The following is a 26,826-nucleotide window of genomic DNA, read 5'->3' as shown; positions in this document are numbered from 1 at the left end:
ATATGTCTGTAAGGAGCCACAGTAGAGAGTAGTTATACTAAATACTCAGATTCCAGGCAGACTGAGACCTGGTGGCTAAGTCTGATATGCTGTTGCTATTGTTTATATATGTTCATTATATTTGTAGATTCGTTTCCTTGACCTAATAAACTCACTTGTTTTTATCTGGTACCATATGTATTTTTATGAACCATCTCAGATCCTTTTTTGGAGCAAGAAAAGTTATAAATAAATTAGTGTAGAACGTGATAGTTCACAAAACACTTACACATCTCATTTTATTCTGACAAGAGTCTTATGAGGGAAGAATCATTCCCCCATGATAGATGAGCACACTGAGGCTTAACCAGCTGAACTGACTCTGCTAAGGTCAAATGGAGAGTGAATGACAGAGGTAGGTATCTAACTGTCACTCTCTGCTTCTGAGTCCAGTGCCCACAAGTCCTGGCCACCTCTGTTAAGGGACCAATGTAGAACCTGTGTGTTCTAAGGTATTTATAAGTTGCTGGTTTTTGTTGTTTGTTTGTTTGTTTTTTAAGATAGTTACTAAGGTTTTCAGGGGTTTTTTTGTAGAGACGAGGTCTCACTGTATTTTATTGCCCAGGCTGGTCTTGAACTCCCAGGCTCCCACTTCGGCCTCCCAGAGTGCGGGGATTACAGGTGTCAACTACCCCGTGCTTGGCAAGTTTTCATTTAAATTGGCAATGTTTTAAAGAAAAATGAAAAAATCTATTAGGAGTATTCTGAGATATTAATGCTTATTTCTGTGATCCTGAGTAATACAAATTGTGACTTTTCAGGAAACGTCGGGAATGTTTAAAAGGTTTAAAATAAATCTTTAGTCATCTGCTAAGGGTTAAAGTGTACTACATCAATTGTTTTCAGAAAACAAACAGTGCCTAATGGTTTGGTCTTGGCAAAATGTGAAAAATATAAACTGATTAAACTTATTTTAATGAGTATTTACCTGCAATTTGTCTCAAATCCAGGTGTAATCTAGATTCATTATCTTGCCCCTTCTGTCTGGGAACTGTGAGTGCTGAGCACAGGCCTGGCAGGCTGGGAAAAAAGGAATTAGAAAGGAAACTGTTGAGCCAGGAATTCCAATCCTATGTGTCTATAGGATCAGTTTAACCTCTGACTCAGAAGGAACAAAATATAGACAGTGGCTAAGCCCAGCAAAGAGACAGAGAGGCAAGTAGAGGGGAAAGAATCTCAAAGTCCAGCTCTCCTCGGTACCTCTTGGAGCCTCAGAGCAAATCACTTCTGCTGCTACTGCCTTATTATGACCCTGGGCTTCCCATGGGCCTAAGGGTGCCTTTTGGCAGGAGTCTCCATAATCGGCCAGAGTATTTTGCTAGCCTCACTGTTTCCCTCCTTGCAGCATTGATCCAGTGGGATTACAGCAAATCACCCCGGCCTGTGCAGGAACCATGGAAGTTGTCACACCTTTCCCAGATCCGTTTGCCTACACAGAAATCATTGTTTTAGACAAGGCATTAATGGAAAAAGTGGGCAGGCAGGCAGGCAGCCAGCCAGCCAGCTATCCATCTCCTGCATCACACAGTCTCTTCCTCCCAGAATCTGAGAAAAGAAAATCAAGTGGAAAAATTTCAGCTCAAGAAGTAAGATATGGTTTTGATTTTGGCCCTTGCTTCAGAACCCCAGGTATAAAATGAGAAATATGAATACCTTGATTTGGTTTTCAAGCTTGAGAATAATACGATTTTTTTGTAGTCTGATTTTTATTTAAACCATTACTCAGTGTCTAAAAGTTTATATACCCCATAGCCCTGCAGTTTTAAGTCTAAAGGAGGTCACCATGCTATGCAGAGTATCTTGCAGCGTATTTTTTCAGAAGACAGATCTGGGATACAGCAGCATCTGAACATTTACATGTCAAGTGTGTAAATGCTTTGGAAGCCTCAAAGGAAAAATCCCTGACACACCTGGCAAGCCTGGAACCTGATCTCTCGTTCTTCCTCGCTGTTTCACATCGCACTGACATGGCGCACAGGGGGAGGCTCAGAAAGAAAGAAAACAAAACCCACTGCTTGAGAAGTTAGATTGCGTAGTAAGCTCATTCAAGTAATAATCAACAAAAGCAGGCAAAATCACACATAGATTCACATATTCCCAAGAGCCATTCTTGGGCTTTTTCAAATGGCATGAATCTACAACTAGCTTTACAATGTAGCATTTGGTTAAAAGCAGTTAATCATATTACCCCTAAATTTTTATGCTCAGAAGTCTCACACGAATGATATTTGACTTTACTTCAAAGCCATTCAACCTGAAAGATTTCCAAGCATGTCACATGTCACATTTAGCTACTTTTGCTCTGAAGGGCTTTCAGCCAACTGGCTCACATTCATTGCCTAGAAAAGCAGAGGCAGAAAAATGCTTAGCCAGTCCACAAGCAAATAGGTCGGCTCCTGAAATAAATTGTATTATGCTTGTTCTAAACAAACCACGCAAGTTTTCTCATTTAGATTATCAGAGCAGTAGGACCCGTTAACTAAATGCATCATGTAATAGTAAAGATATATTGGTTCTCCTGTTAAGCAAATCTCCATTCTTCATGTCAGAATCCAGTTTATTACTTCAGACCCAGCTCAGATGCCAACCCCATAAAGCTTTTTCATGTTTTCCTTCCCCAACTGTGACTTCTGGTTTGTCTCTGCCTTTTTTGTATACATAACTTGGAGTGTTCAGTGTGAGGGTTACCTGTGTGTTTGCCTTATTCATGTTACTGGATTGTAAGGAAATGAGTGTGGAAGGTACTTTATTGACCTAACCTTTCAGAATGCCTTACTTCAAGTGGATTCTAAATGTTTGTTGGCTCCAGTTGATTTACCAAACAGCCTAATCACTATCTAACATAATTTGTCAGGTCCCAACCAAAAGTATATACATACACGTTTCTTTATGGTAATTTTCTTTTTCAGATAACCTTCAGATTATGCATGTATCCTGGTCATTTTTCTTTTGCTCATTAGCAATAACTACAACATCTTAAATATTAAAACTCAGACATGTAATTAAAGGTCTCTTTCCCTCCTGCTTCCTCACATGGACACTGATAGAATTAACCCTACACAGACATTTGTAACCCCAAACTTTAGAACCACACTTGCCTTTTGGATTCCTGGGCCTTTTTTGGTTTGTTTTTTTTTTTTTTTCTGAGACAGAGTCTTGCTCTGTCACCAGACTGGAGTGCTGTGGCGCGATCTTGGTTCACTGCATCCTCCAACTCCCTGGTTCAAGCGATTTTCCTGCCTCAGCCTCCCTGGTAGCTGGGATTACAGGCACGCACCACCACACCCAGGTAATATTTGTATTTTTAGTAGAGACAGGATTTCACCATGTTGGCCAGGATGGTCTCCATCTCCTGACCTCATGATCTGTCTGCCTCGGCTTCTCCAAAGTTCTGGGATTACCAGATGTGAGCCACTGTGCCTGGCTGATTCCTGAGCCTCTCCTGCCTTTGTTTCTGCCTGAAATCTTTCCTGGAACAAACTAGAGCATAAAGAAATGAAAGAATTGCTTAAAACAAAGAAACAAATATGTCTTTATTTGTGCTTTTTTATCATTCAAGAAATAGACATTTAGTTACTTAATAAGTGGCAGGCTGGGTCCCATGGATACTAAGGAATAGTTCTGTATGGATATTATTGTATGACTGTTGCAGCTTTTCTTGACCCCCTTGACCTTTCTGACATGTTTGTTGATCATGCATTTGTATAATAGTATCTTTTATCCTAGATATATTTGTATTAAAAATAAGTACAGGCAGGTTGAAATCAAGGAAGAATATTTTTTCATAAATTATTTTTAGTTTTAAAATATTTTGATCATATGCACACAGCTTGTGTTTACATGACAATAAAAAGCCTTTGTTCAAGAAGGAAACTAACTGGAGCATATGCTTGTGGACCACAATATTTTGACCAAAAAAATATGGTTCTCCCCTTTTTCATCTGTTCCCCCCCACCCCCCATATTGAAGGGAGTTTTCCAAATGAAGGGTTTCAGCTAGGTTGTCTCCAGGTCAGTTCTCCTCTAGAAGGCTCTGTGTAGTCATCAGTGGGGAGCCCTATGCTGCCTTATCTTTAGCTTCCCACACACTTTGTGTCTCACACAACAGATATGTTCCTTTAAGTTTGGATTTTTATGAAATAAATTTTGCAAGCTGGGAGCACTGAGAGTTAAATGAATTTGATATTCTTTTGAAAACAGAAAAGTGTTCTTTTGAAATATGGATGTTTCTCCGTAATTACAGTAACTTCTGTTGTGGTCAGTTGCTGTGGTAAGTTTAAATCAGCCTGTATCTGCAGAAAAACAGTTGGGATGGGCGGGGGTTGGGAGGGTATTCAAAGCAACGCTGTACTTTTGAAAACATGACCCAGCATTATGCATAGAAACAAACTTACCAAGACCCGTAATAGATGCTACGGCTGACTTACCTGAACATATAAAAAAATTGGCCCTTTGGTTGGTATCATTTTTTTATGTTGTCAATATTTCTGTGAAAATGTTAAGTTCCTAGAGAAAGTATAACCTTGAAAAAGAATCGTCAGGTCAGCTAATAGACAAAGACAAACAAGTATTCATGGGAATCTATAATTGCTGAAAAGCTACATTTGACCTTAAAAATTGCATGTTGGAGCCCTGGCAAAACAAAACAAAGCCAAAAAGAAAAAAGACACCTGCCGTTATTTATGCGGTATTTCCAACGATGCTGTTATTTATGTGTTTACATGTGTTCACTTCTACCTCATGAGAAAAGATCTTAATACATTTTGGTTTGGACACTGAAAATGTTCCACTAAGGTTCCTGTACAGTTTCTGTAATGGCTGTAATTTGTAAAATCCAGTAGGAACAGGAGGTGATTATACTGGAATTCAGTCTGAAGAATTGTTTTAGCAGGAATTTTATATGCAAGACTAAATGCTAATCAACAGAGCATAATATTGTATTCTGAAGTATGCTAGCCAAAGCAAAATTAATTTTTTTCTTCTCTTTTTCTTCTCCTGAAATCTTCTGCTATAGCGACTGCATTTGCCTCCAGACTTGTCAGACACAGTGAGCCACTCAAGCAAACAGGATCTGGCAGAATCCACCAAGCGGCTGGGCCCAGGCTGTGGCATGATGGCCGGAGGCAAGAAGCACCTGGACTTCTAGGGATTCCTCTTTAGCCGTTGCATGCAGAATTCTATGACACTCTAATTATGATTGCTAATAGCTTATGTAAATATTTTTCTTAACAATTTGACCCTCCACTCCTTGAAAAACACAGGATTGTAAAATGGAGCCACCATTTCTCATTTTTTAACTTTTTACAGAAGTAACACAGCAGAAATACTTTTCAATTTTTCCTTCATGCTATAGAGAAAATAATTTTATTTTTAAATAAACACCAAAAAATGTCAAAAATCTCAAGATGCCTGACAGTGGTCATTCGTGTCCATGTACTAAGGCATTTAGTGTCATGGTAATGTGCATGTCACAGCAGGTAGCATTCAAAACATGATGAAATTCAAGATTGTATATGAAAACATATTTTCTCTTTATTTCAGAAACAGTCACTTGCCACCAAAAATGCTAAGTTTTTTTAATGAAAATGTGTTTGCTAATATATAAAATAAATTTGCATTTATGTATCGGTTATTAAATTGATAAAGACAAAATAATATTTGGGGATTTAGACTCCATTAAAGATAATTAGTCTACCATAGTAGTTATTAAATATAAAGAACTTGAATGATAGGAAACATAGAAAAAAGAAGTGGATGGTCTTTAGTTTAGTAATCCTAAACAATTGAAGTCAGTACTATGAAATTATGTCAACAGGCATCATTCAGGATTGAAATTCAAACTGACAGCTACATTAATGCTAGGATACCAGGAGAAAAACATACTGAAGCTTGTTGAGAGATTTTACAGAACACAGGTCTGAGACAAAGTGAAAAAATGAAACTAACTCAGATTTTCATTGCATCACATAAACCTTTTGTTAATTATGAACATCGGTTGAGTGTGTAAATTTCTAACCATATAAATACGTCTTTGGGGGCGTATAGCATATTGAACCAGTTTTCATATAAAACACTAGGTGTTTTAATTTATAATTCCCTATTCTCAAAGCTTTTGACAGATAACAGATAAAAAATGAAAGTTAAAAAGTAACTTGCATATTTAAGAGTCTTGATTTTTTTAAAAGGTGTTTAACATCCATTGGGAGAAACTGAATTTCCAAAATACATTTTCAAATGTATTCGAATATTTTGAAGCAGTTATAACTAGCATTTTTAAGCAGCTTGCTTTTAATATATCACAAATTATACTTTATTTGTTCTTGACAACATTGTAGAAAACAAAGACTAGGTTTTTAAAACTGTCTAACCAATATGATGAATGTCAGTCACTTAAAAAAACCCACTGTAGCATAAACACATACTGTATACAGCTTTTATTCAGAATTAGAATAATTGAATCAATGACAGTGATTTGCCAGGATGTCAAATCTCTCCATCATATCCTGTCACTACCAGTTTATTTTTTGTGATCAAAATCAAAAAGACAACTATTTTGTCACCCGCTATTTCATTAGTACTAAAAATCAGGTTTCTTATTCTATTTTTTTAGAATGTCTGGTTTATTTTTTTCATTTCTTTTAATTCTAAAGACACAAATTCTTCCCCATTTTCTTTTCAAAATAAAGTTTCAGAATTGATCTGTCAGTTAAAATTAAAGGGCTTTTATATTAAGCAAAGGTGCTTTTAAATTTTAAAGCAACTTCAGAAAATTGATTTAGTCCATAGATAATAATGTTGTGCGGATACTCCACAAAAGCTCTGCTATGTCCTTTGAAAGCATTATGAACATTCTGAATAAATTCAAATGAGTATTTTAGTCAGGTTATTATTTTAATAACTCTAACCTTTTTCTTACCATGTTGATTCATTTTATACAAACACACAATGGAACAATTACATAGCATATGACTCTCTGAAAAAGAGATGTGAGGTCATCAGATATGCAAATTGCTTGTCAAAATACTTAATAGGTCATTGATTTACTTCCCTGGCTACCATGTCTATAAAATTAACAGCCAATTACTAGTTAATATATGCTTTGCAAATAGATAAATACTATAAAAATTGAATATACATATTTGAACCCTTATTTTCAATATAAAAGAAACTTTTCAAACTCAGTAAAAGTGCATTTTGAATAATAAGAGTACCTCGGCTTCCAAAAGTCATATCCAAGTGCTCTGTTTTTCTAATTCACTGGGCAGGCTTTGTAAAAATAAGCTACTGAAGAGGGGTGTATATTTTTGTCTTCCTCTGATAAAAACCCACTCTGAAAATGTGTTTTCCTTTCTTCTGGAAACATTATTTGTTACTCATTATGTTTAATAACAATAGCATATTGTTACTCATTATGTTAATAACTTACTACATAAACATATCGCTCTTCAATAGTGCTACTGTAGGTATAGACACCATTTTAATACATTATGAAATATACACTCCATTAACAGGTTTTTTAAAATTATCAGCTTGACTCAAAGATATAAATACTTAAGAACAATGCCAAACATAGTATCTGAAATGATATCTTTTCAGTGTTTCTAGTATATGAATTTCAAAACACTATATGGTATTCATTTCTTACACTAGATTTGCCTTTCTTTAACATGAGGTAAGTATTTTGACTACTGCAGTTTGCTCAGGCGCTAGGGTTCTAAGACTTTTTGAATTTCCTTCTAGTAGCCACCAGACAATATCTACTTTTCTCTTCCATTTATTCCTTATGTCCATCTCCAGGATCTTTAAATACTAACAGTAGACAAAGTAAAACTACTTTAGAAGGAAGCGACATTCTGCAATCAATTCCCTGTCCATCTTTTAATTTTAACAAATCAGACACACATAGGCATACAAAAGGAGAGTGGGGGGACCCCCCTATTCATTTGTTTAAGCCCATTATTAATGTCATTTCTAAGACAGTGTGTTACTGCTTTCCAAAGATAGTCACCATCAACATTATTGAAATAAGCAGTACTAACCCTAAGTACTTACACTTTGAACTTTAAAACTGAGCAGTTGAGTCATTCAGTACCAAGCCAAAACACAGAAAAACAAAAAAGCAGATGAGGTTTATTCTTGAGAAATGAAAAAGAGAAGAATATATATTTGGCCGTGGTGAGCCAAACATACAGAGAAGAAAAGGCTTTTTTTAATCTTACTAATATGAGAGGCCTAGAGTAAAAAGAAATAAGCAAAGGAATATAGACACAATCCTAAGATGACAAACATTCACAGAACAAAGCTGAATCTTAAAATAATACTGTGTAAGTGAATCTTAGGAAACCTAGTGACAATAGAAAGAAGGAAGAAATGTCAGTGAGCTGTATCAAGAAACCAGTTGTTTACCATTTAAGGGTTAGGAGGCATAGCTTTGGGGGGGAAATATTCTGGAAATTCATTGCAGTAAAATGCATTTTTTTACTTAGAGCAGTTTGAATGTTTATTACTTAAAACATTCAGCTCTTATTCTGTTCACTTGGTTTTCCCAAGTCCGTCAAGTTTGGAGAAAAATTTTAGGCTTTTAGTCCTGTGATTCTACTGAGATCTTCACAAATAATCTCCATCCTGGAAGATGGCATCAAAACATCCCTGCAGATACCCCATTGATAAATATATAAATATATGTATCATTAAATAAATAATAAAAATAAATTATTTCAACCATGAGTAAAAGTTGCCAACTCCCAGGCACTGCTACCACACAGTGCCTGGCATGCTGTCCCCAAGAGAGTGCCTGGAGCTCTGTTTGGAGGGACAATTCATGTCCCTAGGGTGTGGGCAGAAGGCAAGGCAGCCGTTCCCATCCTGCTGGATCAGAGGGCTTCTGCAGCTGAGCAGCCGCTTCTTCAGACTGTGCCACTTTGCCCTGGCAATCCTGACCCTCAGAACACACATATACGTGCCCAAGTGCATACATACCCTCCGCTCCCACATCACTCCTTTTCTCCCATTCCCACCTCTTGCACCTGGCGTGCCAAACCCAGGTCTCCAAAGTCTCTGCTCTCTACACAACAGAACCGTGGGCCAGAACTGGCTGCCTGACCCTGGTGGAAGTTACAGCCAGTGAGAAGGAAGAAGTAAGCCAGCCAACAGCTGTGGCATGCACTCCCACATAGCCCTTCTCTGACAGTTCCCTCAGCACACGGCCCTCGGGGAATGTAGGCTGCAAAATGTCAGGAGGTAGAAATGTCTGCACTGACAATTGTACCAACAGTGCATACGTGTGCACACTCCCCTGCAGAAATGTGCCGCTGTGCAGTGCAGGCTGACACTGAACAAAACTACATGCACACATTCAAAAACTGCAGTCAACTTAGGAAGGTGTCTCCAAATGTGCAGCGATTCTGGTGGCATAAAATTAGTAGTATATTTCATGCCAGAGCGATAAATCTCAATTATCTGTTCACAAGTAATTCCTTAACTAAAAAACAGTAGATATTGAACTAGAAGGTCATGTTTAAATCCTTCCATTAATTTCTATATTTCTGATCATTTGCTTTTGGGGATTTTTTTAAAGCAGAGTAGAATTCAGTGGAAGTGTGTCTTTGTCCCCAGAGGTTTCCGCATGTGCAAGCATTTTAATCTAGACTGCCAGAACCCCCAGGCTTTTTACTGAAGTTTGCAGGGGAAGACTTATCTGTATTGACTTATATGTTGCACAGAACAAATAAGTCTCAGACAGGCCTTTTTTACCCAACAAAGGCTTATTTTTTTCCATCCTTTGCTTGGGCTCAAGCACTCCTGCCCTGCGTGCCTCCACTTTAAACATGATCAGATCTGTGCTTCATTGCAAATAACAACTGACCAACAATGGGCCCTGCTTCATAGATTTGGGAATGTTTGGCTTAAGCTGCCAATGACTGAAGGCCTTTAATTCCCACCGGCCAGTCACAGTCTGCTTTGTTGTTGTCTGTTGATGTGTCTGTGCTCATTATTCCTTGACATGCAACATCCCCCCTCCACCCTCCAACCATCCACAACCGCACAGAAAGCAAGATTCAAATGGGAACAGCTGTAGTGGTTCAATGGGAAATGATGCCTCTTGTGCAAAGGGGAGGGAGACAGAAAAGGGAGAGGGCCTATTTGAAAAAGGCAACAGCTTTCAGAAAGTCTCCTTTAAGAAATCTACTTTTGAATATACTTCAGTGAAATCATTGTTGAAACAGGCTGACAATGGAAATCTGCCCAGATTGAAAATGCCAGTCCTAATTCAAAAAACAATTCCTAGCTAATAGCTTGTTGCATTTTTATATCATTTCTAGACTTTGAGCTTTTGAATTAAATGGCTGACTGGGAAATGTTACCATTTCGTATATATGTTGTGGGTATAAATGGGCACAGATCTACACCCAGCTATAAGTGGGATTTTTTTTAACACGTTTTTGATTTATGATATCTATAAGAATTATTTTTTAAAGATCATCAGGATGTAAAACAGAGTGTATGAAAGTAACCATTGGTTTAGAATGTTGATCTAACATGGAAATAAAATTTGTAACACCACACTATAAGGTTAAAAAGAAAATTGTATAATAAAGGAAATACAAAGGCTTTGGCATGGTTTTTTACAATCAACAATGGTTAATTTTGATATGTAGTTGTGAACAACTTCAAAACACTTAAGTTTAAAACTCTTGCAAGCACTTTTAATTGATTAGGAATGAATTCTAGATGCACAAAATGATTGGACCGTGAACAGTAATACAACTATATCTAAGAACAATTAACTTTTGCTGGCCAAAAAAGAAACGTATGATTGCATGAAAATGTGTATAAAACATCTATAGAGTATTCTTGTCAAATATAAATGAAATTAACTTTATTATAGAAATCATTCTGAGGATTTCTAGGGAAGACAAATACTTACATTTTGACATAAAACAAATTGGATTATATCGAAGACACACTCTACCTTTTAGCTATCAACTTTTTTTCTTCCTTGAATTTATATCTTACCCTTTTTTGCACATAAACTTCATCTGTTAACAACCTTTGGAAAACCAACAGATATTTCTGACATAAATCTAGTGCATGTTGTTCCAGGTTTAATTATATGCAAAGGAATGATACAAACTTGGAACATCAGTCCATAAACTATGAACAGATGGGTAGAAGTATTCGATATATCTTGATAAAACTCTTAAATTCATGGCAAAGCTTGTTGATCATGGTTTTCTTTTTTTAAAAAAACAACTTCATGACCAACACAGATCAAACATCCATCCAGTCTACATTGTTCTTTTTTTTCATTATAACATACAAATGCCCATTTACAAATAATACACCAAAATGAATAAAAGTTTGGATACCAAAATGAAGATTTGTTCCAACTGATATCGTGCCTTCTGTATACAAAGGTCCTTGTTTCAAGTCCATTCCTTCCCCAATGGTACAATACAGGACACAGTTGTAGAACTGAAGCGCCTCTAACAGCCATTTTTCTTTCTTTTCTGAAAGCTCAATTGTTGTGTCCCCATAGTCACTGACTGAATTAACACAATATTTCCTTTCCTTTTTTTTTTTTTTTTTTTTTTTTTACTGTAATCTTGGCCAGTATTGAGACATATCAGGTTCACTTCCGGGAACTTGAACTGGAACTGACACACCAGGGGAAATGAGTCCTAGAAGTGGATGAAAGAAATAGCCATGTAGATATTCCCTTTGAGAAACAGACATGGAATACAAATTTATGGGTTTACAAAAAAAACTAATACTTTCTAACATTTTTTACTGTATTAAAAAATACTTCCATTGTTACAAATAAAAGTAGCACCTTCAGAAACTAGACAACATGTTTATATATACCTGTTGGATCCCAAGTACCTGCCCGCCAATCCAAAAGAAAAGAAGAAAATCCTCCGTTTGTTTGCATGGTTGGAACTTTTACAATAAAGCTATCTCTGGAAAACCAATGTGTCACTTTTTATTTGCAGCGAAAGGTCTAGGGGAGATACGAGGGCAAGAAGCATTTCAACAAGCACGCACCTACAGCTCAGTGGGCCCCCTACTGAGCATGGTCTAATAATCTGTCCTCAGAAAACTTGCAGTCTCAGGCCTTGTCTTCATACACAACTTTGGTGACCAAATTCAGGAAAAACAATTTCAGTTTTTGTATATGGTGTAAAGTTACTAATTAGCTTAACTGAATTTCCTTTTTCAATCCCCATCCCCCAGGGACAAGGACAGCAAAGAGTTAAACACAACCTCCCACAGGACCAGGAGATTCTGTTTGGGTAGACTTCTAGTGAAGAGAGATCACCTGGTAAAAGAAACTGTACAGGCCACCTCTGTACAGCCCGCAGAAAGCAGTGGCTCACCTGTTGAAGTGGTGCCCGAGGTGCCCATTGGCTGACTGTTCATGTGTGTCTGCATATGTGGGGGGGTGTAGGTATCATAACTCCGCCCATTCACCGAAGGGCTGGTGGGCAGCATGCAGGAGTATGAGGAGGTCTGGCTGGGGACTGGGGGCTGTGAGGAGAGAGGCAAACCTGTGGTTACTGAGGAACACATCACACAGCCACAGCCCCAGGCTCCCTCCTCCCGAGGAACTCTGGCAACAAGTCTGATCATTAAAGATGCCTTCACATGAAGTACTGGAATTCCATATGATAAATCTAAGATTGGGCCTCAAGCTAGTCCTTCCACTGGCCACAGCTAGAAGAAAGTTACCTATGTATCAAGCTTCTAAAGCACAGTAGGTTCTGACAACTGTCCAGCTCCATGGTTGCCACTATCCATAAATTAATGGGATTTTTGTCTCTAACCTCTGCTGGCATCTTTGAAGAACCTATAGCATGAGGACCTTCATCAAAACACATCCCCCCTCTCCCTGTAAATCTGGATTTATCTGGGAACGCTGTGACCCCCAAAGCCCACATCTCAAGCTTTGGGACAGAGAGCAGTGGGAGGAGCTCTCAGTAAAGTATGGTTCAGGGACCTTGGGAACCTTTCACAGCCAGACTCATGGGATTAAAGATTATTTGAAGAAGCAGATCTGTAATGACCCCAAGTTAAAGTGATCAGAAGTGTTAGAAAATATATCCCACCCCCATCCTGAGAATTAACCACGATTTCCTAATAGACCCAAACCCCAGATCGAGTTAGTAAATGTAACCCACCTCCATCCTGAGAATTAACCATGACTTCCTAACAGACCCAAAAGCCCAGACTGACTTATAACCAGAAAACTGTTGCTGCCCTCGAACTCTTCAGAATGGCAGCATTGAGGAGGTGAACCTTTCTCCTAACAAAACGCCTCACAAGCTCTCATGGTACTACACCATGGCAGCAAACTTGGGATGAATTAAAAGAAGCGTGTCGGAAACAAGCAAGTCAGATGATAGTACAGTATACTATCATTTTTCTTCTCTGCAAACTGGAGAAATGTTTAATTTCCAAGATCCATATTCTCAGAGAGGGAAGCATATCAGAGAAGGTCCAGAGGAAGACATCCACCATTTGTAAAATGATGATTTTGGTCAAGAGAATGAATAAATGGCTAGACAAACCGGCTCACCCACTCCAAAATTCAAAGAGTAGTTTTCTCTGAAGAGTAAAGTTATTAATCATTTTGATTTTCTTTATGCTTAATGAATGCATGTACTTTTTGAATTGTATAAATTATGTAATTTTTAAAAGTCAGTGTTTGAAATAGATTGATTCCCCACACCGGTCTGTATGTGGAAACAGCCCTAATATAATGGCAGCATCTACTTGTACATCTTATTATTTTCTCATACACATTTTGCTATCTTCACAGAAACCTGGATGTTGTTATAATATATGAAACTGAACAAGACACTCTGTGGCCTTATTAAAGTCAGATGATGACTACTAACATCAAGTTCAAAGAGGCAAACAGGCCTTGAGGGCCCTGCCAGAATTTCAGCTTGCATTTGTTTCTAATTCCTGCAATGACTTCCTCTAGGCAACCTGACTTCTGGAAAATTCCAATGTGGTTATAGCAACACCAACTAATGGGCTGTTAATCCCTTAATTTACATCAATTGCACTATGGCCAATAATATCCAGATGCAATAAAAATAAACATGTAGATAATTCTTCTGAAGTTGCTTATCTAGCTGCTCCTATATTAGTCTGAAGACTGTGAAACATTTATTTTGCTGTTATTTGGATCTGAAATCCAGCAAAAAATGTTCAGTGGAGAATAAACAACCAGTGTAGCCCCAGGACTGTTTCCAGCAGAGGCTCACGCTGGCCAGTATCATACCATGTAATATCTCTAGTTGTTGCACAAACAGGAGTTCTAGGAAAACCACTGGGAAAGGCCTACCAGAAGACATTTTTCCTATCAAGAATCCATCCAGCAACAAAGGTTTAGTACAAACCATCTGCCTTATCCAACTTACATCATAAAGGGTGAACCTAGTGCAGGGCCTCTAAATCAGGGACTAATAGATATTTGGGACAGAACTAAGAGGAGAGGCAGGCTGTCATACCAAGTGAATAGCATCAAGCTTCCCAGGCAGCTAGGAGGGCCACAAACTCATCACACCATTCACGGCAAAGACACACTACATTTCCAGCAAATACCTGCTATGCCTTTTCTTATTGTAGATATAGACAGAAAACTAGCATTCTCATTATGTTATGTATATCTCACCATGTAAATATGAATCCCATTTCCGAACCCTTTTTTTCTTTCTCACTGGTTTATCACATATACCCTAAGTAATGCCCCAAATGCATGCATAGATTATATATTTGGCATACAAACACAATAATATAAACCCAAATTTTAAACTACTAATCCCCCGCTATCTGATAATGTGCCAGCATTATTTCCATTTTCTGGTACAAGGCTCCCTAGTACCCGAAATATGCCCCCCCACCACCCAACATTATCAAGGTAACAGTACAATAAAAGGCAGATCAACTTGACAAAACTGGACAGATTTTTATTACTAATTTTTTTAGGGCATGAATTAATGAGTCAAACACTTAAAAGAGATTGGATTGACTGTCTCACTGGTACCCAAAACATGCCCCACTACCACCCAATATTATCAAGCTAGACAATATGATAAGAGGCAGGTTAACCTGACAAAACTGGACAGATTTTTTTGTGGAGGGGTGGGGCATGAATCAATGAGTCAATCACTTAAAAGAGATGGGATTGACTGTCTCCGACTTGACTGGTCAAACCAATCACTGTAGTGCGAAAAGCTCCCAGGGGTGCAGACACAGCCAACGAGGTCCGCAGGCCCTGAGCCACTCCTCACTTCTCTGGGGCCTGGATTATGCAGGCCACCACCAGCCGCACTTACTTGCATAGGCAGGTTATTTGCCATGGTGAAGCTGGGCATAGGCGGCAGAGCGCTGTAGGTGTTTGTGAGGGCTGTGTCTGTTCGGCCCAACATGGAGCCAGATGTGAAGGAGGAAACTGAGGGCAAGAGAAATGACAGTAGTCAGGGTGAGAGTCAGAGCCCCGAGCAAATAGGTTTAAAGACATCGATTCATAGTATTAGTATTTCAAATTACCAGGTGTGGTGGGTTGTGGAATTGGTTGGTAGACACTGGTGCTGAAACTACTGCTGATAGGAATATGACTAGGTGTGTTGCTGGCCTGTCTTCTCTGATTCCTCAGTTTTTCTTCTCTTCTCCATTTGGCCCTTCGATTAGAAAACCATACCTGGAAATCAGATGGGACAGGTTAGCACCGTGTCTACATGGAGCCCAGCCCCACCTCGGCACCTCCACTGCTGCCCTCCCCATGCCCATGGCAGCAGAGCATTTCACAGACTGAACCTGTTATTAGTCCTATAAATGATTAGTGCTCTGTACAAGCACCTCTGTCCCTAAGAAAAACAAATGGTATGAATCGCCAAGTGTGAAACTGCACAGTCCCTGGGTACCTGTATTCTTGCTTCAGGTAGATCTATTTTGGCTGCTAGTCTTTCTCGGGCAAACACATCTGGATAATGGGTTCTCTCAAACTCTGAAAGAGTAAGTTGATTTTCCATATTGTGCCAGAACTACACAAAATATGTTAACCAAACTGTGGATCAAGCTGATTCCCACCTCCCCACTCCCATTACCTCCAACCAATTCCCTTTAAAATGCTTCTAGTGTTGACTGTACTTGGAAGAACTTTCCCACCAGAACTAAGTTAAATTTTCTTTGGAATGACATTCAATGACCTTTCTGTGGCCCGAAATAGCCAAATCATCGTTTTTCCTTGTAAGCCAGACATTTAGTATTTGAATTACTGGTAGATGAAAAGAAGAAACAGACACACACACACACACACACACACACACACACACACACACACACACACAGAAAAGATGCCCAGAGAAATAAAAAGAAAAAAGAAACCTTTTCAGTCCTCTATGCAAAGGGCCCTGGCTAAATTTAGCTCTTTGTACTGAAGATGTGGCATTTACTTTGATTTACTGCTTCTCTACTTTGAAAAACTCTATCACCTTTCTCCAGGGCCTCAATTTGCTCTTGGGTAAAGGATGTTCTATTTCTTTGCAGCTTCCGCTTCAGCTGAAGTCGCATTTGAGCCTCATCTGAATCTTCTCCGTTGGAACTGATGGAGTTGGTATTCTCTCCCCCTCCTTCCTGTTGCTGGCAGCCATCTGGAACAAAAAGAATAGGACGGTAAGAGAAATTTGGAATAACGCGGAGCCTCCAAAAGGGGCTTGGTGCAGTCTTAAATTCCAAGAGCATCGTATCCTGACAGCCTCACCAAGACATTCCCAAGGTAACTGTCAGCCTTCTGTTAACAAAAGACATTTGTGATGTTAGTTACCTGACCGCCATTTTCTTTGTTTTTATCAAGACAAGACTTTATAATACACACACTAAGTGGCATTTCTTGAATGAAAAAATAAGCACTGAAGTTTCCAATTAAAATGATCTTTTATAAGTAACCCCAACTCCCCAAATGCCTCACTCCATTCCCTACAGAATCTCTTTACCTATGGCTGTGTTGGGAAAATAGAAGAGTGATGCTCAAGATTTCAGTTGATCTATAATCAGTAATTCCTATCTAATCAATTAGATGTTGATAGGTTTGTAGAAAATGCTATTAAGAAACCAAACCAAGCTTGTAATCTTTTAAAAAAAATATTTATCTAGTTTTTATTTGAATTCTGCACAGTCAATTTCATTTTAAAGGTTGTGAATTTAGAAGTGCTTGCATTGTTCTGCAGTTTTATTCAACTATTGTATGAGTGCGCTTCGCCTTGACACCTATTACGAGCACAGCTGTAATTATATCATCACCAAGAACAGGCTATAATTGCTGAAAATGGAATTTTATATTTAGATAAAAGGACTGTCCATTCTTTGTAATGTGTTGCACCAGAGAAAAGTAAGATTTCTTTTAAATTTTTAACGTGTAATTTTTAAAAAGAAATAGTAGAGAGTTCACTAACTAGCTAAATATTCTATGCTGCAGCTGAATCTTTGGCATATCATTTAAGTGGTACATTTTTAATTAGGGCATTTCCACCACTTTCAATGTAATTTCTATCTTTATACAGGGGGAAAGTTTTATTGTTTTCCCTTGCTGCCTAGAGGGCAAGATGTGTACTTGGGCTAGCTGGCTCTTCCGCCTTGCACCTTGCCTGTAAGCCACAGTCTGTGTGAAGGCAAGCAGGATTGCCTAAACCCTGACTGGGCCTCCAGGGCCACTACAGGCTGGGTCCCGGGTCTGGGGTCCTGAAATGACCCCCAAAGGATACCAACATGGGCTACCCACCTCCCTATCCTCAAAACTTGGCCAGAGGTGGGGTGGAGGAGTCCTTAGGAGCGCCTTGGTGGGAATCGACTTGGCCAGGAATATTATTTATAACCAGGAGACAATAGGCTGTGCCTTCAAAGAGTTCAGGGAATTGTGACAGGATCTAGTGGGATCTTTTCAGGAACTCTGAAATGTTTTAAAACCCCAACTTTCTCCCCCATTTAAACAGGCGGATTCATCGGCACTGGCCACCATATGGGCCCTTGGAGATCTATTGAGATGACCACCAACACTTGAATAGCGAGGGGCTGCTTTTCAGCGCTGCACAATGCCCCGCGAGTAAGGGAAACTATTAAACTCCTGGGGCAGGAGCGTTGGCAAACTTTCGTGGGCAGAATTTTGAGGCTACAATGAGCGCGGACAACAAAAGGATTCTCTTGAGGCGTGCAGCGGGCCACATTGTGTTACAAGAAGCCCAGTCAACAGACTTTTCAGTGAAGTGTGTTAACCCCTCTGCTCTGCTATCATTAATCACTGTCCGAAGAGCGGGCGCCTCCGTGCTATTTAGGGCGCTTGGCTGGGGGGATGGAGGGTGGATGGGGGGCCAAGGCCCAGCATGGGGGGAGGCAGGGAGAGTGGACGGGGACGACGGCCAGGTTCCTACGTAGGGGAGATGGAGGGGAGGCAGGATGGAAACCAGCGGTGGGGGTGGAAGCAAGGGGGAAGGATTGGGGGCCCTGGACTGGGGGAAGGGCGGAGGGCGATGGAGGGAAAAAGAGGGCTCAAAAAACACAGAGGCCATAAAGGTATAAGAAAAAAAGGACAGAAAAGAATGCTAAGAGGAAAAAGAGACAAGAGGGCCGAACAAGTGTGGGAGAGAGAGGAAAAGGAAGATGAGGGACAGAGAATATTAGTAACTGAGCCTCAGTTGGACTCTGGGTCTTTGCACTCCATCAGAAAGGTGGGGGTGGAGGAGGGCTACTTAGCTGAGGGAGAAACGCTCCTCTCACGTGTGCGGGCACAAGCGTCTGTGCTAATTTACCGCCCCAAGTTTCCGGGACTTTTCAAAGCGTTTTTCAAGGGAAGAAATGAAGCGACCACCCCCACCTCTCTTTATTTTCGGGTTTGGTCAAGAAGACTGGAAATAGCTCCTTTTGGACAACTAGAAAGGCCAGAGGGTTATTGTTTTTGGAAACCAGACAAAAATCTGTGCACATCTGGTATGGGGTGGGGGGCACTGAGGAGAACACAATGCCCATCTCCCCATGGTCACTCATGCCCCTGCCTTCCTGGGGGCCCCATCTCAGTCCCTTTTCTGGCACATGCGATCTCGCCAATTAAACAAAGTTGCCCGAATCTGCCTCCAAAGACCCCCGCCGATAGCATGCTCTGCTCTCATTTGCCTCTTTGACATTTTCTAAATTTTAAAACATGGAGATTCACATTCTTATCCGTGTTTTGTCTCACGCAAACATACACACGGGTTACACAGGCACGCACGCGATAGCCGCCAGGCCCTGTGCTGCCTCCAGAACTGACACTTAAGGGAGAAAATCAGCAGGAACAGTAGAGTTCAATTTTAAATCTGGAAGAAAAAAAAAAAAAAAAGATGGGAAGTGGGGACTGGAATTACATGACAGCAAAAAGAAACCCGTCGCTGTAGGATCCCTTCTCTACCCCACGGGGAGAGCGGCACGGGGACAGTTCTTTACTTTAGAAGTGGCAACTGTTTGCAGCCAAGCAGTGACCTAGCGGCTGCTCTTACTTAAAATGGGTGCCTTCCCCCCATTTTAGTGGATTTGCCTTCCACTCTTTCCACTCTTAAAGCTTTTAACAAAATAAAACTAGAAGTTGGATCTCGAATTCCCGCCCCCCCCCCCGCCCACGATAAACCTAAGTGGTGGACAATTAAGATATCTTCTTTAAAAGGCGCCCCCTCGGAGCCACGCTCAAAGCAGGGGCCTTCAATGGGTGCCGTTCACCTTCCAGCCTAATCCGTGAGAAAGCGAGTGAAAGCGCCTCCCATTATCCCAGCCCCAGGACCATCTGACGATGGGGATAGGATTTGTTTCCTGGAAGGAGCAGAGAGAGAAAGAGAGAGAGAGAGAGAGAGAGAAAGAGAGAGAGAGACAGAGAGAGAGAGAGAGAGAGAGAGAGAGAGCGCCACGCTGGGAAATAAAATCATTCCTTAGTTTCTTAGTGTCTTAATCAGTGAGGCGGAAAACAAGCAAGAAAAGATAGCAACCCGGTTGCGGCACCTTTTCAGCTCTGGAGCGCGGATCAAAACATTGTAGCATCTGTTGAAAGAGAGGTTGACTAAATCCTACAGAGGGCCTGGGTATTATGGGGGGTGGGGGTGGGGTGAGGGGAGGAGATAAGAAAAAGTGTCTCCGTGATCCCTAAAACCACCAAATCGCTGGAGAATTGGGGCTGGATAGAGTTGTCTCTTGTTGTTGTCAGGGTACGTCGTCGCGATTTTATTCACTGCCTCATGGCGTTGATCAGATGGAAACCATATTTGTCTCCCTCTGAGACCTAACCTCCGCCTTATGCTTTTGGAGTAATGGACTCTTTAAAACCCAAGAAAGGCTTCCTGGGCTGGGAAAGGGGGCTAGGGAAGGAGGACGATCCTCTTAGCGCCAAAAAGCCTGAAGATTCCCCGGGAACGTGAAGCGAGGCTCGCCACCAGTGCCCGCTACCCCCACACCGGCAACTCTGTGCTTCGTTTGGCCCACGTGTCCTCCCCACGCAAGTAGGGACGACGATCCTGTGCCTGAGGTGACAATCACCCCCCAAAACCTCACTTGAGGGTGAGGGGTGGTGATTGTCAGTTGACCCAGAATTTTCTAGCAAATGAAAAGCCCCTGGACTAGCGCCACCTCCGACCCCAACCATCACCCGCGGACCCCAGCCGGTTAGACTCGCTTCCCGCCCTCAGGTTGCCGGGGACGAAAATTCGCCCGAATTGGGCGCCACCTCTGGTGGAAGCTGCTGTCCTCAGCTTCTGTCCCAACTCCAAGAAGCGGGAGGCGGGTGTCTCCGGCGCCCCAAGCTCGTGGGAGCCCACGCGCCGAGGAGAGCCGGGAGTGGAGGCTCTGGGCTCAGCCCTCCCAGGCCTAGGCCACCGTGCCCTGCGTCCCTCCCCAAGATTTCTAGGACTAAGTGGGCCAGACTCTTGGCAGGTGAGGGATCACCAGGATCTCAGATTGCTGGGGACGGAGGGGTGGACGCTCGTGAGTGCGAAGTTCGGGTGTCACTTGGGTGTGTCCAGTGTCTACACGTGGGAATCCTACGGTTTCAAAGGTCAGGCAGGGGTGGGGTTGCCTACACTCGGTGGGGTCAATCGCTAGTCTCACCAGAGGCGGGAGCGGGCCTGGGGGCCCTCTGCGCTCGCGGAGGCGACAGGTTTGGGGCCCGCGCGGGCGGGGTCGCCCAGGGGAGCCCGGGCCCCGCGCGTCAGGAGGCCTCCGCCGGCCGAGCGGCCGCGCTGGGAAACAAGAAGCGAGCGCTTTGCTCCCTATCTTCCCAGTGTCCGTCCTATATTGTTTTCTGCTCTTAAAACTGACATGTCTAATTGGCAATTGGTGCCGAATCGTGTCCAGAGGTCTCTTGTGGAACATTTCTACAGCTGTCTCCTTCAACTAGACGCTTATTCATGTCGCCTTAATGAGAAACAAAACGTTCTCTAATGAGCAATTACAGAGCGACAGGATTGTTCCCATAACAAATTCTTGCGAGTGACAGAAGCATCCTTTGTACCAGATATTTCGCATACTGTTACCGATTTTCCCTTCCCTCGCCCGACTCCATGGAGGCGCCGGGCATCCGGAGCCGGTTCGAGAGCGCACGGACGCGCCGGCAGCCTCCTCGCAGTCCCGCGCGCCACCCCCGGCCCCGAGCCCCCAGGCTCCGTTGTGCTCCCGGGAGTGAGACGCCACGTCCCATTATCCCGCATATTATCTCCTTGTCACGAGGACAACAAATACCGATTAATCTTAGGAGTAAACTGTTTCCTATTCTTGACCAAACTACCTCGGGGTGTGGAGGGGGGCGGAGGGGAAGCCAACTGACCCTCCTCCCCCATCCGCTCCTCTTCCTCCAGCCCTTCTCACAGAACCTAGGGTGTTCCAGGTCCCATCTCTCCTCCCAGACCGGAGCAGCTCCCGGCATCCCGCCGTCCTGTTCACAGTATCTTCACCTCACCACTTCCACATAGTCGCCACCCACAGAGAGTGAGAAAGTGGGGCCCAGAGGGGCAAGGATAGTGGGGTGGTTTTAGTTGGGAGACCACCACTTCTAACGCTCCCACCCCTATTCGGCCCTGCATCTCCTTGCTCACCCTTTCATGTGCACCCTACTCATAGTCACATAATTTGTCAATTACAGCAAAAAGCAACACGATACAATTATGTTTACCTCGAAGTCTGTCAGTGTGTTAACTTGTCACACTTCTACAAGGGGGCTCTCCCTGCATTCTAATGTCAGATTTGAATAGTGCACCACGCAGCTCGCTCTTATGCACACAGTGCTGCCGACAAACACACACACACCCCAGCCACCTTCACACCACTCCTGACATACACAACCCTCACATTCCCAGGCCAACAAGATGGTTCAAAAACACCACCTACATACAATATGCTCGATGTGTCCCAGGCCTTCAAATGCAGTCTCACCCATGACATTCCCCAAGCATGGAAGCCCCGGGAGGAAAAGGTTGGGAGAGTAGGGGACAGGCAACGGGCTGCACATATGGAGAGCTGCGTGGATGGCTGCTGGAGTTTTACCTTGTGTAGGTTGCCCTGGCACCGAAGTCCCCGGATACCAACCAGGGCGGGTGCCCCAGCTTCCGGTCTGCCCGTTCAACATCCTTAGTTTATCATACATGCCGTCTGCGCCCATCTGTTGCTTTTCGCTAGCCAGGTTGCGAAGAACTCTGTTTATTGATGACACCTGCAAATCAAACCAAAATCAAACCAAATGGTAGTGTCTCCTGAAGACACAGTCACCCATCTCAGCTCACCCACCACTAAAAAGCAACTCTCAACCCATTAAAAAGCTCCCAGCCACCCCGGGACAGTGGATTTGCAGATACATCGTGGAAAAAATGATAGCTATCATTTTGGGCATGGAAATTGAGTTGAATAGAGAATTGAGGGGAGGAGGTCCTTCACCATTGGTTGGTGTCTCTGGTGACCTAACTCACACGGTCGCTTTGCTTTGTTAAAAGACTGCCCGAAAATAAAATATATTTAGACTTGGTGTAAAGCTTTCTTTCATTATATTGTTTAATATTAGGATGGAAATGGATGTGTGACACCTGAAGGAAAGTTCTGGCAGGTGGATTGGGACGAAGTTACAATCTGGTTCTCATTTTCCTTCTTGATTTAAGTGCCTTTCCCTGGTGCCTCCGCCCTCCGTTTTGCAGCATGCAAATGAAGTGAACGACTCCCCACACTTGACTCCCATTTTCCAGACAGTCAAAGAAAGGTCAGGGCATTCCTCTCTGTTTCCCCAGGTACAAAGGAGACAAATGTGAAGCAGGGAGAGGACACAGACTAAGAGACAGTGGAGAGAGAGGGTGGGAGGAGGTAAAGAGGAGAGAGCCTTGGGCTTAGGGTAGGGAGGGCAGATGTTCTCAGTGAACTTACACTTGGTATGTTATCGTTGGTACAGACCCCCTCGGACAGTAATCTGTCTCGGATTTCCCAAGCAAAGATGGACGGGCACTCCCGCTTATACTGGGCTATTTTGCTTACAACTTCTGGAGTCGCTACTCTCGGTTTACTACCACCGATTGCCCTGGGTCTGATGGAGCCAGTCTCGTAATACCTGCCCAGAATTTTACTCACACATCCGTTGGACACCTGCATAGGGGAAGTGGACAGAAAACCACATTATTAATAATTTCAAGACAAAAATAAAATTGTTTAAGTATGCATTAAACAATGACAAGCTTACGTTTTGATTGTCCAGCACTTGGACTTTTGCATCTGCATGGGTCTATAACACAAAAATATACCTTCAATGGTACGAGAACTTACTGTAGAGAGCTTTTTTCTTAAAATTACATTTGTAGCCCTAAAAACTACAAATATGATGATACTTTCAAACAGTTTGAACTAAAAAAAGAATTTAAAAGTTGTTTTTAAAAAAAACTGTTTTCTTAAACACTGCCTGAAGATGCATCAAAACGAAGTCAGATTAATTTATTTTTGTGCTGACCTTGCTTAAAGTGGTGCCAGGTTTTAAAGAGCAAAGGTAAAAAAAAACCTGATTTTTTACTTCTTTTTCTTTAAAAAATGCCCAACTGAGTAAATATGAGTTAGGGAGGAGTAAATAGCACTTGCCTTTTAAAATCAATATGTATTCTTCATAAATATGAAGAATAAGCAAATACCTCAAAATCTGAGGTAAGCATGGGCTGGGGAGAGCAGAATGAAATTATGCCGATTTATATAACTAAGTTTATTACAGTTCATAAACTGTTCCCACAATGAATGTCTTTACCAAATAAAAAGAGAAAGATTTTTTTTTTAAATCCACACACTGTATTTTTCTGAAGCAGATGAGTTATCTGTTTCAACCCAGGTTGAAAGAGATAGGGAAGGATGGTGGAAGGAGAGGGAAAAGTGGGAAGGCAGGGGAGTGGGTGGGGGACTGGGGACTGGGGTGGGTGAGGGTGGGGGGTCCATAATTAGCATCGTTTACAGTAAGAAATGAAGAGAGGGCGTTGAGAGTGGAGGGCCGCGGGGGCGGCGAGTGGGGCGGCGCCGGGAGGATCACCTGCAGAATTCGGGAAATGTCGCACGGCCGTGCCCCGCTGTGAGCTAGCTCTACAATCTTCTGCCGGGTGGAGTCCGGCAGTGGCCGCCCGTTGACAAAAACACCACCGAGCTGATTCACTCCGCTGTGACCTAAGGAAAGGGAGAGGAGAGCAAAGGGGAAAAGAAGAGAGGAGAGCAGAATGAAGAGGAAGAAGAGGGAGAGGAAGGAAGAGGAAGATGAGGGATAACAAGAACAGGAAGAAGAGGAAAGAGAAAAAGAAGGGGAAGAGGAAGAAAGAGAGGAGGAGGAGGAGGAGACAACCACAATGCATCCTCATCCCCCTGCCAACCTGTGCCAACCTCAGCGATCAGGTTCCTGCTATCCATCAAAAAAAAAGGACAACAGGACAACCAGCCATGCCAGACATTGGGCAGCCCAGCCCCAAACAGCCGTGCCCTTTCCCACTGGACTGCAGCAGCAACAGAGTCAGACACATGCCAAGGAACAAGAACACATGGACCTCTCTACCGCCATAACCCCAGCAGTGTCCCCAGCCCACTGCCCCTCTTCATAAACACTGCAGCCAGCCTCTGAACCCACAAAGCGCTAAGAACCAGCTCTACAAATCTCCCAAAGATCCCCTCTGAGTGTCACCGCAAACCATAGGTTCTACAGATCCCACACTTAACCTTCAAGGTCTCTGCAGTGTTGGAACAGTGATAGCAAACCTTACAGCCCTTGAGTGCTCCCTTGGAAGCTAAAATCCAGAAATGTTTGCATTACAGTCCAAACTGGCCAAGGCCTGGCACAAGCACCGAGTTTGGTTTTGTTTGGTTAGAACAGAAGAAGGAAGAGGAGAGAAGAACCAGAGCAGCCAGTCTGTGGCTGGCGAACCCCAGTCCAGGTTTCCGCTCCTCCAGTGTAGACCTGAGAGTCAGAGCCCCGGCTCTGCTTCAGCCACAGACAAGTCCGGCCACCACAAGTAAGGCTTAGAGCCGGGAGTCGTTTCGCACCGGCCACTGCTCGCTTTATTTCCGCCGCTGAACTCCGCCCTCCCCTCAGCCAAGGATAGATATTAGCAAAAATCAAAAACAGAAACGAAAAAGAAAAGACCACGTCATAGTGTTCCCCATCCCTCCTTTATCTTTGTATCTCACAACCTCATCCCTGTGGTCCAACCTTGGAGAACAGGGAGAGGGAGTTAGCCCCTTTGTAGCCCCCCTCCCCCAAAACCACAGACACACAAAATAAAGCCAATTGCCAATTTCCACTTCCTTAAAAATCTCCAACCTGCAGCCCCGACTCTAGAGAGCAGCCCTCCTAGGAAAAGACGTGGCTCCCTTTTCAGCTCTCCTCTCCTCTCCTCTCTTCTCCTTGGAGCCTACTGATAAATTGACTCCAGGAGCCTGAGCTTCTTAGCAATAAATAAGCTCCAAATATAGAAGAGGGGGGAAAATATGATGAGCCTCTCTGACATTTGTCTTTAAAATAAAACTAGCTGCACGTCAAGTTTGAGCTTAATTTCTGGAAATAGGCGGAAGTCGCTCCGGATCATGCATGGAAGGCTAATTGAAAAGATCAGTCGGGGCGCTTGTGGCAGCCTTGTCACTTTGTGACAGTGCTCCGCTCCGGGAAATTGCATCGTCACGACAAACGGGACCGTGATAAAACGACCCTTTCCGTCCCTATTTGTAGATCACTCAGACGAGATTGAACTGCACTCGTTTCCCCTTCGAGGGGAGCCGCGTTTTCAGGGTAGCCGAAGGCTTGGGGCTGAGGGGGGGGGGCCCTCACCGAGGCGGGGGGGGGGTGGGGGGCCGGAGCCTCAACTCGATGAGAAGTGACAGGCGTTTGGGGGATCTGGGCTCCAGCCGGGCCCAGCCCAAGCAGGGACATTGCGGGGACACCGCTTCTCCAACAGAGCAAGGCCTGGCCCATGTTTCCGGTTTATCCTAACTTCCTTTTATTGCCTTCCTTTGCCTCGCAAGTTCCATTCACCGCTCCAGCTACGGAGCCCCACCTCTAGGCACAGGAAGCTTCCCGGAAAAAGAAAGGCTGTCCCAGAAAGAGACCGAGAAAGACTTTCCAAACTTCACGCATAGCCACGGCAATTCCCAGTCTGCGAATGCCAAGGCGGGCGCGTGAGGCAGCCTACATCCAGACCATCCTCCTCACCCATTTCAAAAAATAACAACGTGCCCGCCACCTCCGCAGCTACCGCCGCTGGGTGCTCGCCCAGGAGACGCC

The 26,826-nt window shown here is 42.8% G+C and overlaps 2 protein-coding genes across 12 annotated transcripts in view; one reads left to right on the top strand and one right to left on the bottom strand.

Moving 5' to 3' along the window:
- Positions 1 to 6,189, top strand: part of ELP4 (elongator acetyltransferase complex subunit 4) — a 259,126-nt gene extending 252,937 nt beyond the window's left edge. The window contains exon 12 of one of the 3 annotated variants that reach the window (XR_003115721.1): positions 5,053 to 5,663. Coding sequence is in view for 2 of the 3 variants with exons in the window: in XM_025357974.1 (XP_025213759.1) it covers positions 5,053 to 5,198 (146 nt within the window). In the remaining variant the exon portion in view is untranslated. Of the gene's footprint in view, positions 1 to 5,052 lie in introns of all 3 variants that reach the window. The other 2 variants (XM_025357974.1, XM_025357975.1) reach the window with 2 other exon arrangements.
- Positions 6,190 to 10,606: 4,417 nt separating this feature from the next.
- PAX6 (paired box 6) overlaps positions 10,607 to 26,826 on the bottom strand; it is a 29,261-nt gene continuing 13,041 nt past the window's right edge. For 3 of the 9 annotated variants that reach the window (XM_025355383.1, XM_025355384.1, XM_025355385.1), the window contains exons 5-14: positions 24,598 to 24,728; positions 23,773 to 23,814; positions 23,463 to 23,678; positions 22,599 to 22,764; positions 16,544 to 16,702; positions 15,974 to 16,056; positions 15,600 to 15,750; positions 15,386 to 15,501; positions 12,416 to 12,566; positions 10,607 to 11,719 (exon numbers count right to left, since the gene is read on the bottom strand). In XM_025355383.1, the coding sequence (XP_025211168.1) occupies positions 11,634 to 11,719; positions 12,416 to 12,566; positions 15,386 to 15,501; positions 15,600 to 15,750; positions 15,974 to 16,056; positions 16,544 to 16,702; positions 22,599 to 22,764; positions 23,463 to 23,678; positions 23,773 to 23,814; positions 24,598 to 24,728 (1,301 nt within the window). In that variant the 3' untranslated portion in view covers positions 10,607 to 11,633. Of the gene's footprint in view, positions 11,720 to 12,415; positions 12,567 to 15,385; positions 15,502 to 15,599; positions 15,751 to 15,973; positions 16,057 to 16,543; positions 16,703 to 22,598; positions 22,765 to 23,131; positions 23,679 to 23,772; positions 23,815 to 24,597; positions 26,120 to 26,826 lie in introns of those variants that run through there. The other 6 variants (XM_025355388.1, XM_025355389.1, XM_025355390.1 and 3 more) reach the window with 3 other exon arrangements.

This window comes from Theropithecus gelada, chromosome 14 (genome assembly GCF_003255815.1).
Source record: "Theropithecus gelada isolate Dixy chromosome 14, Tgel_1.0, whole genome shotgun sequence".
In the NCBI taxonomy this organism is placed as follows: domain Eukaryota; kingdom Metazoa; phylum Chordata; class Mammalia; order Primates; family Cercopithecidae; genus Theropithecus; species Theropithecus gelada.
Note: the sequence above shows the minus strand (reverse complement) of the source record. Positions and strands in the feature narration are given on the sequence as shown.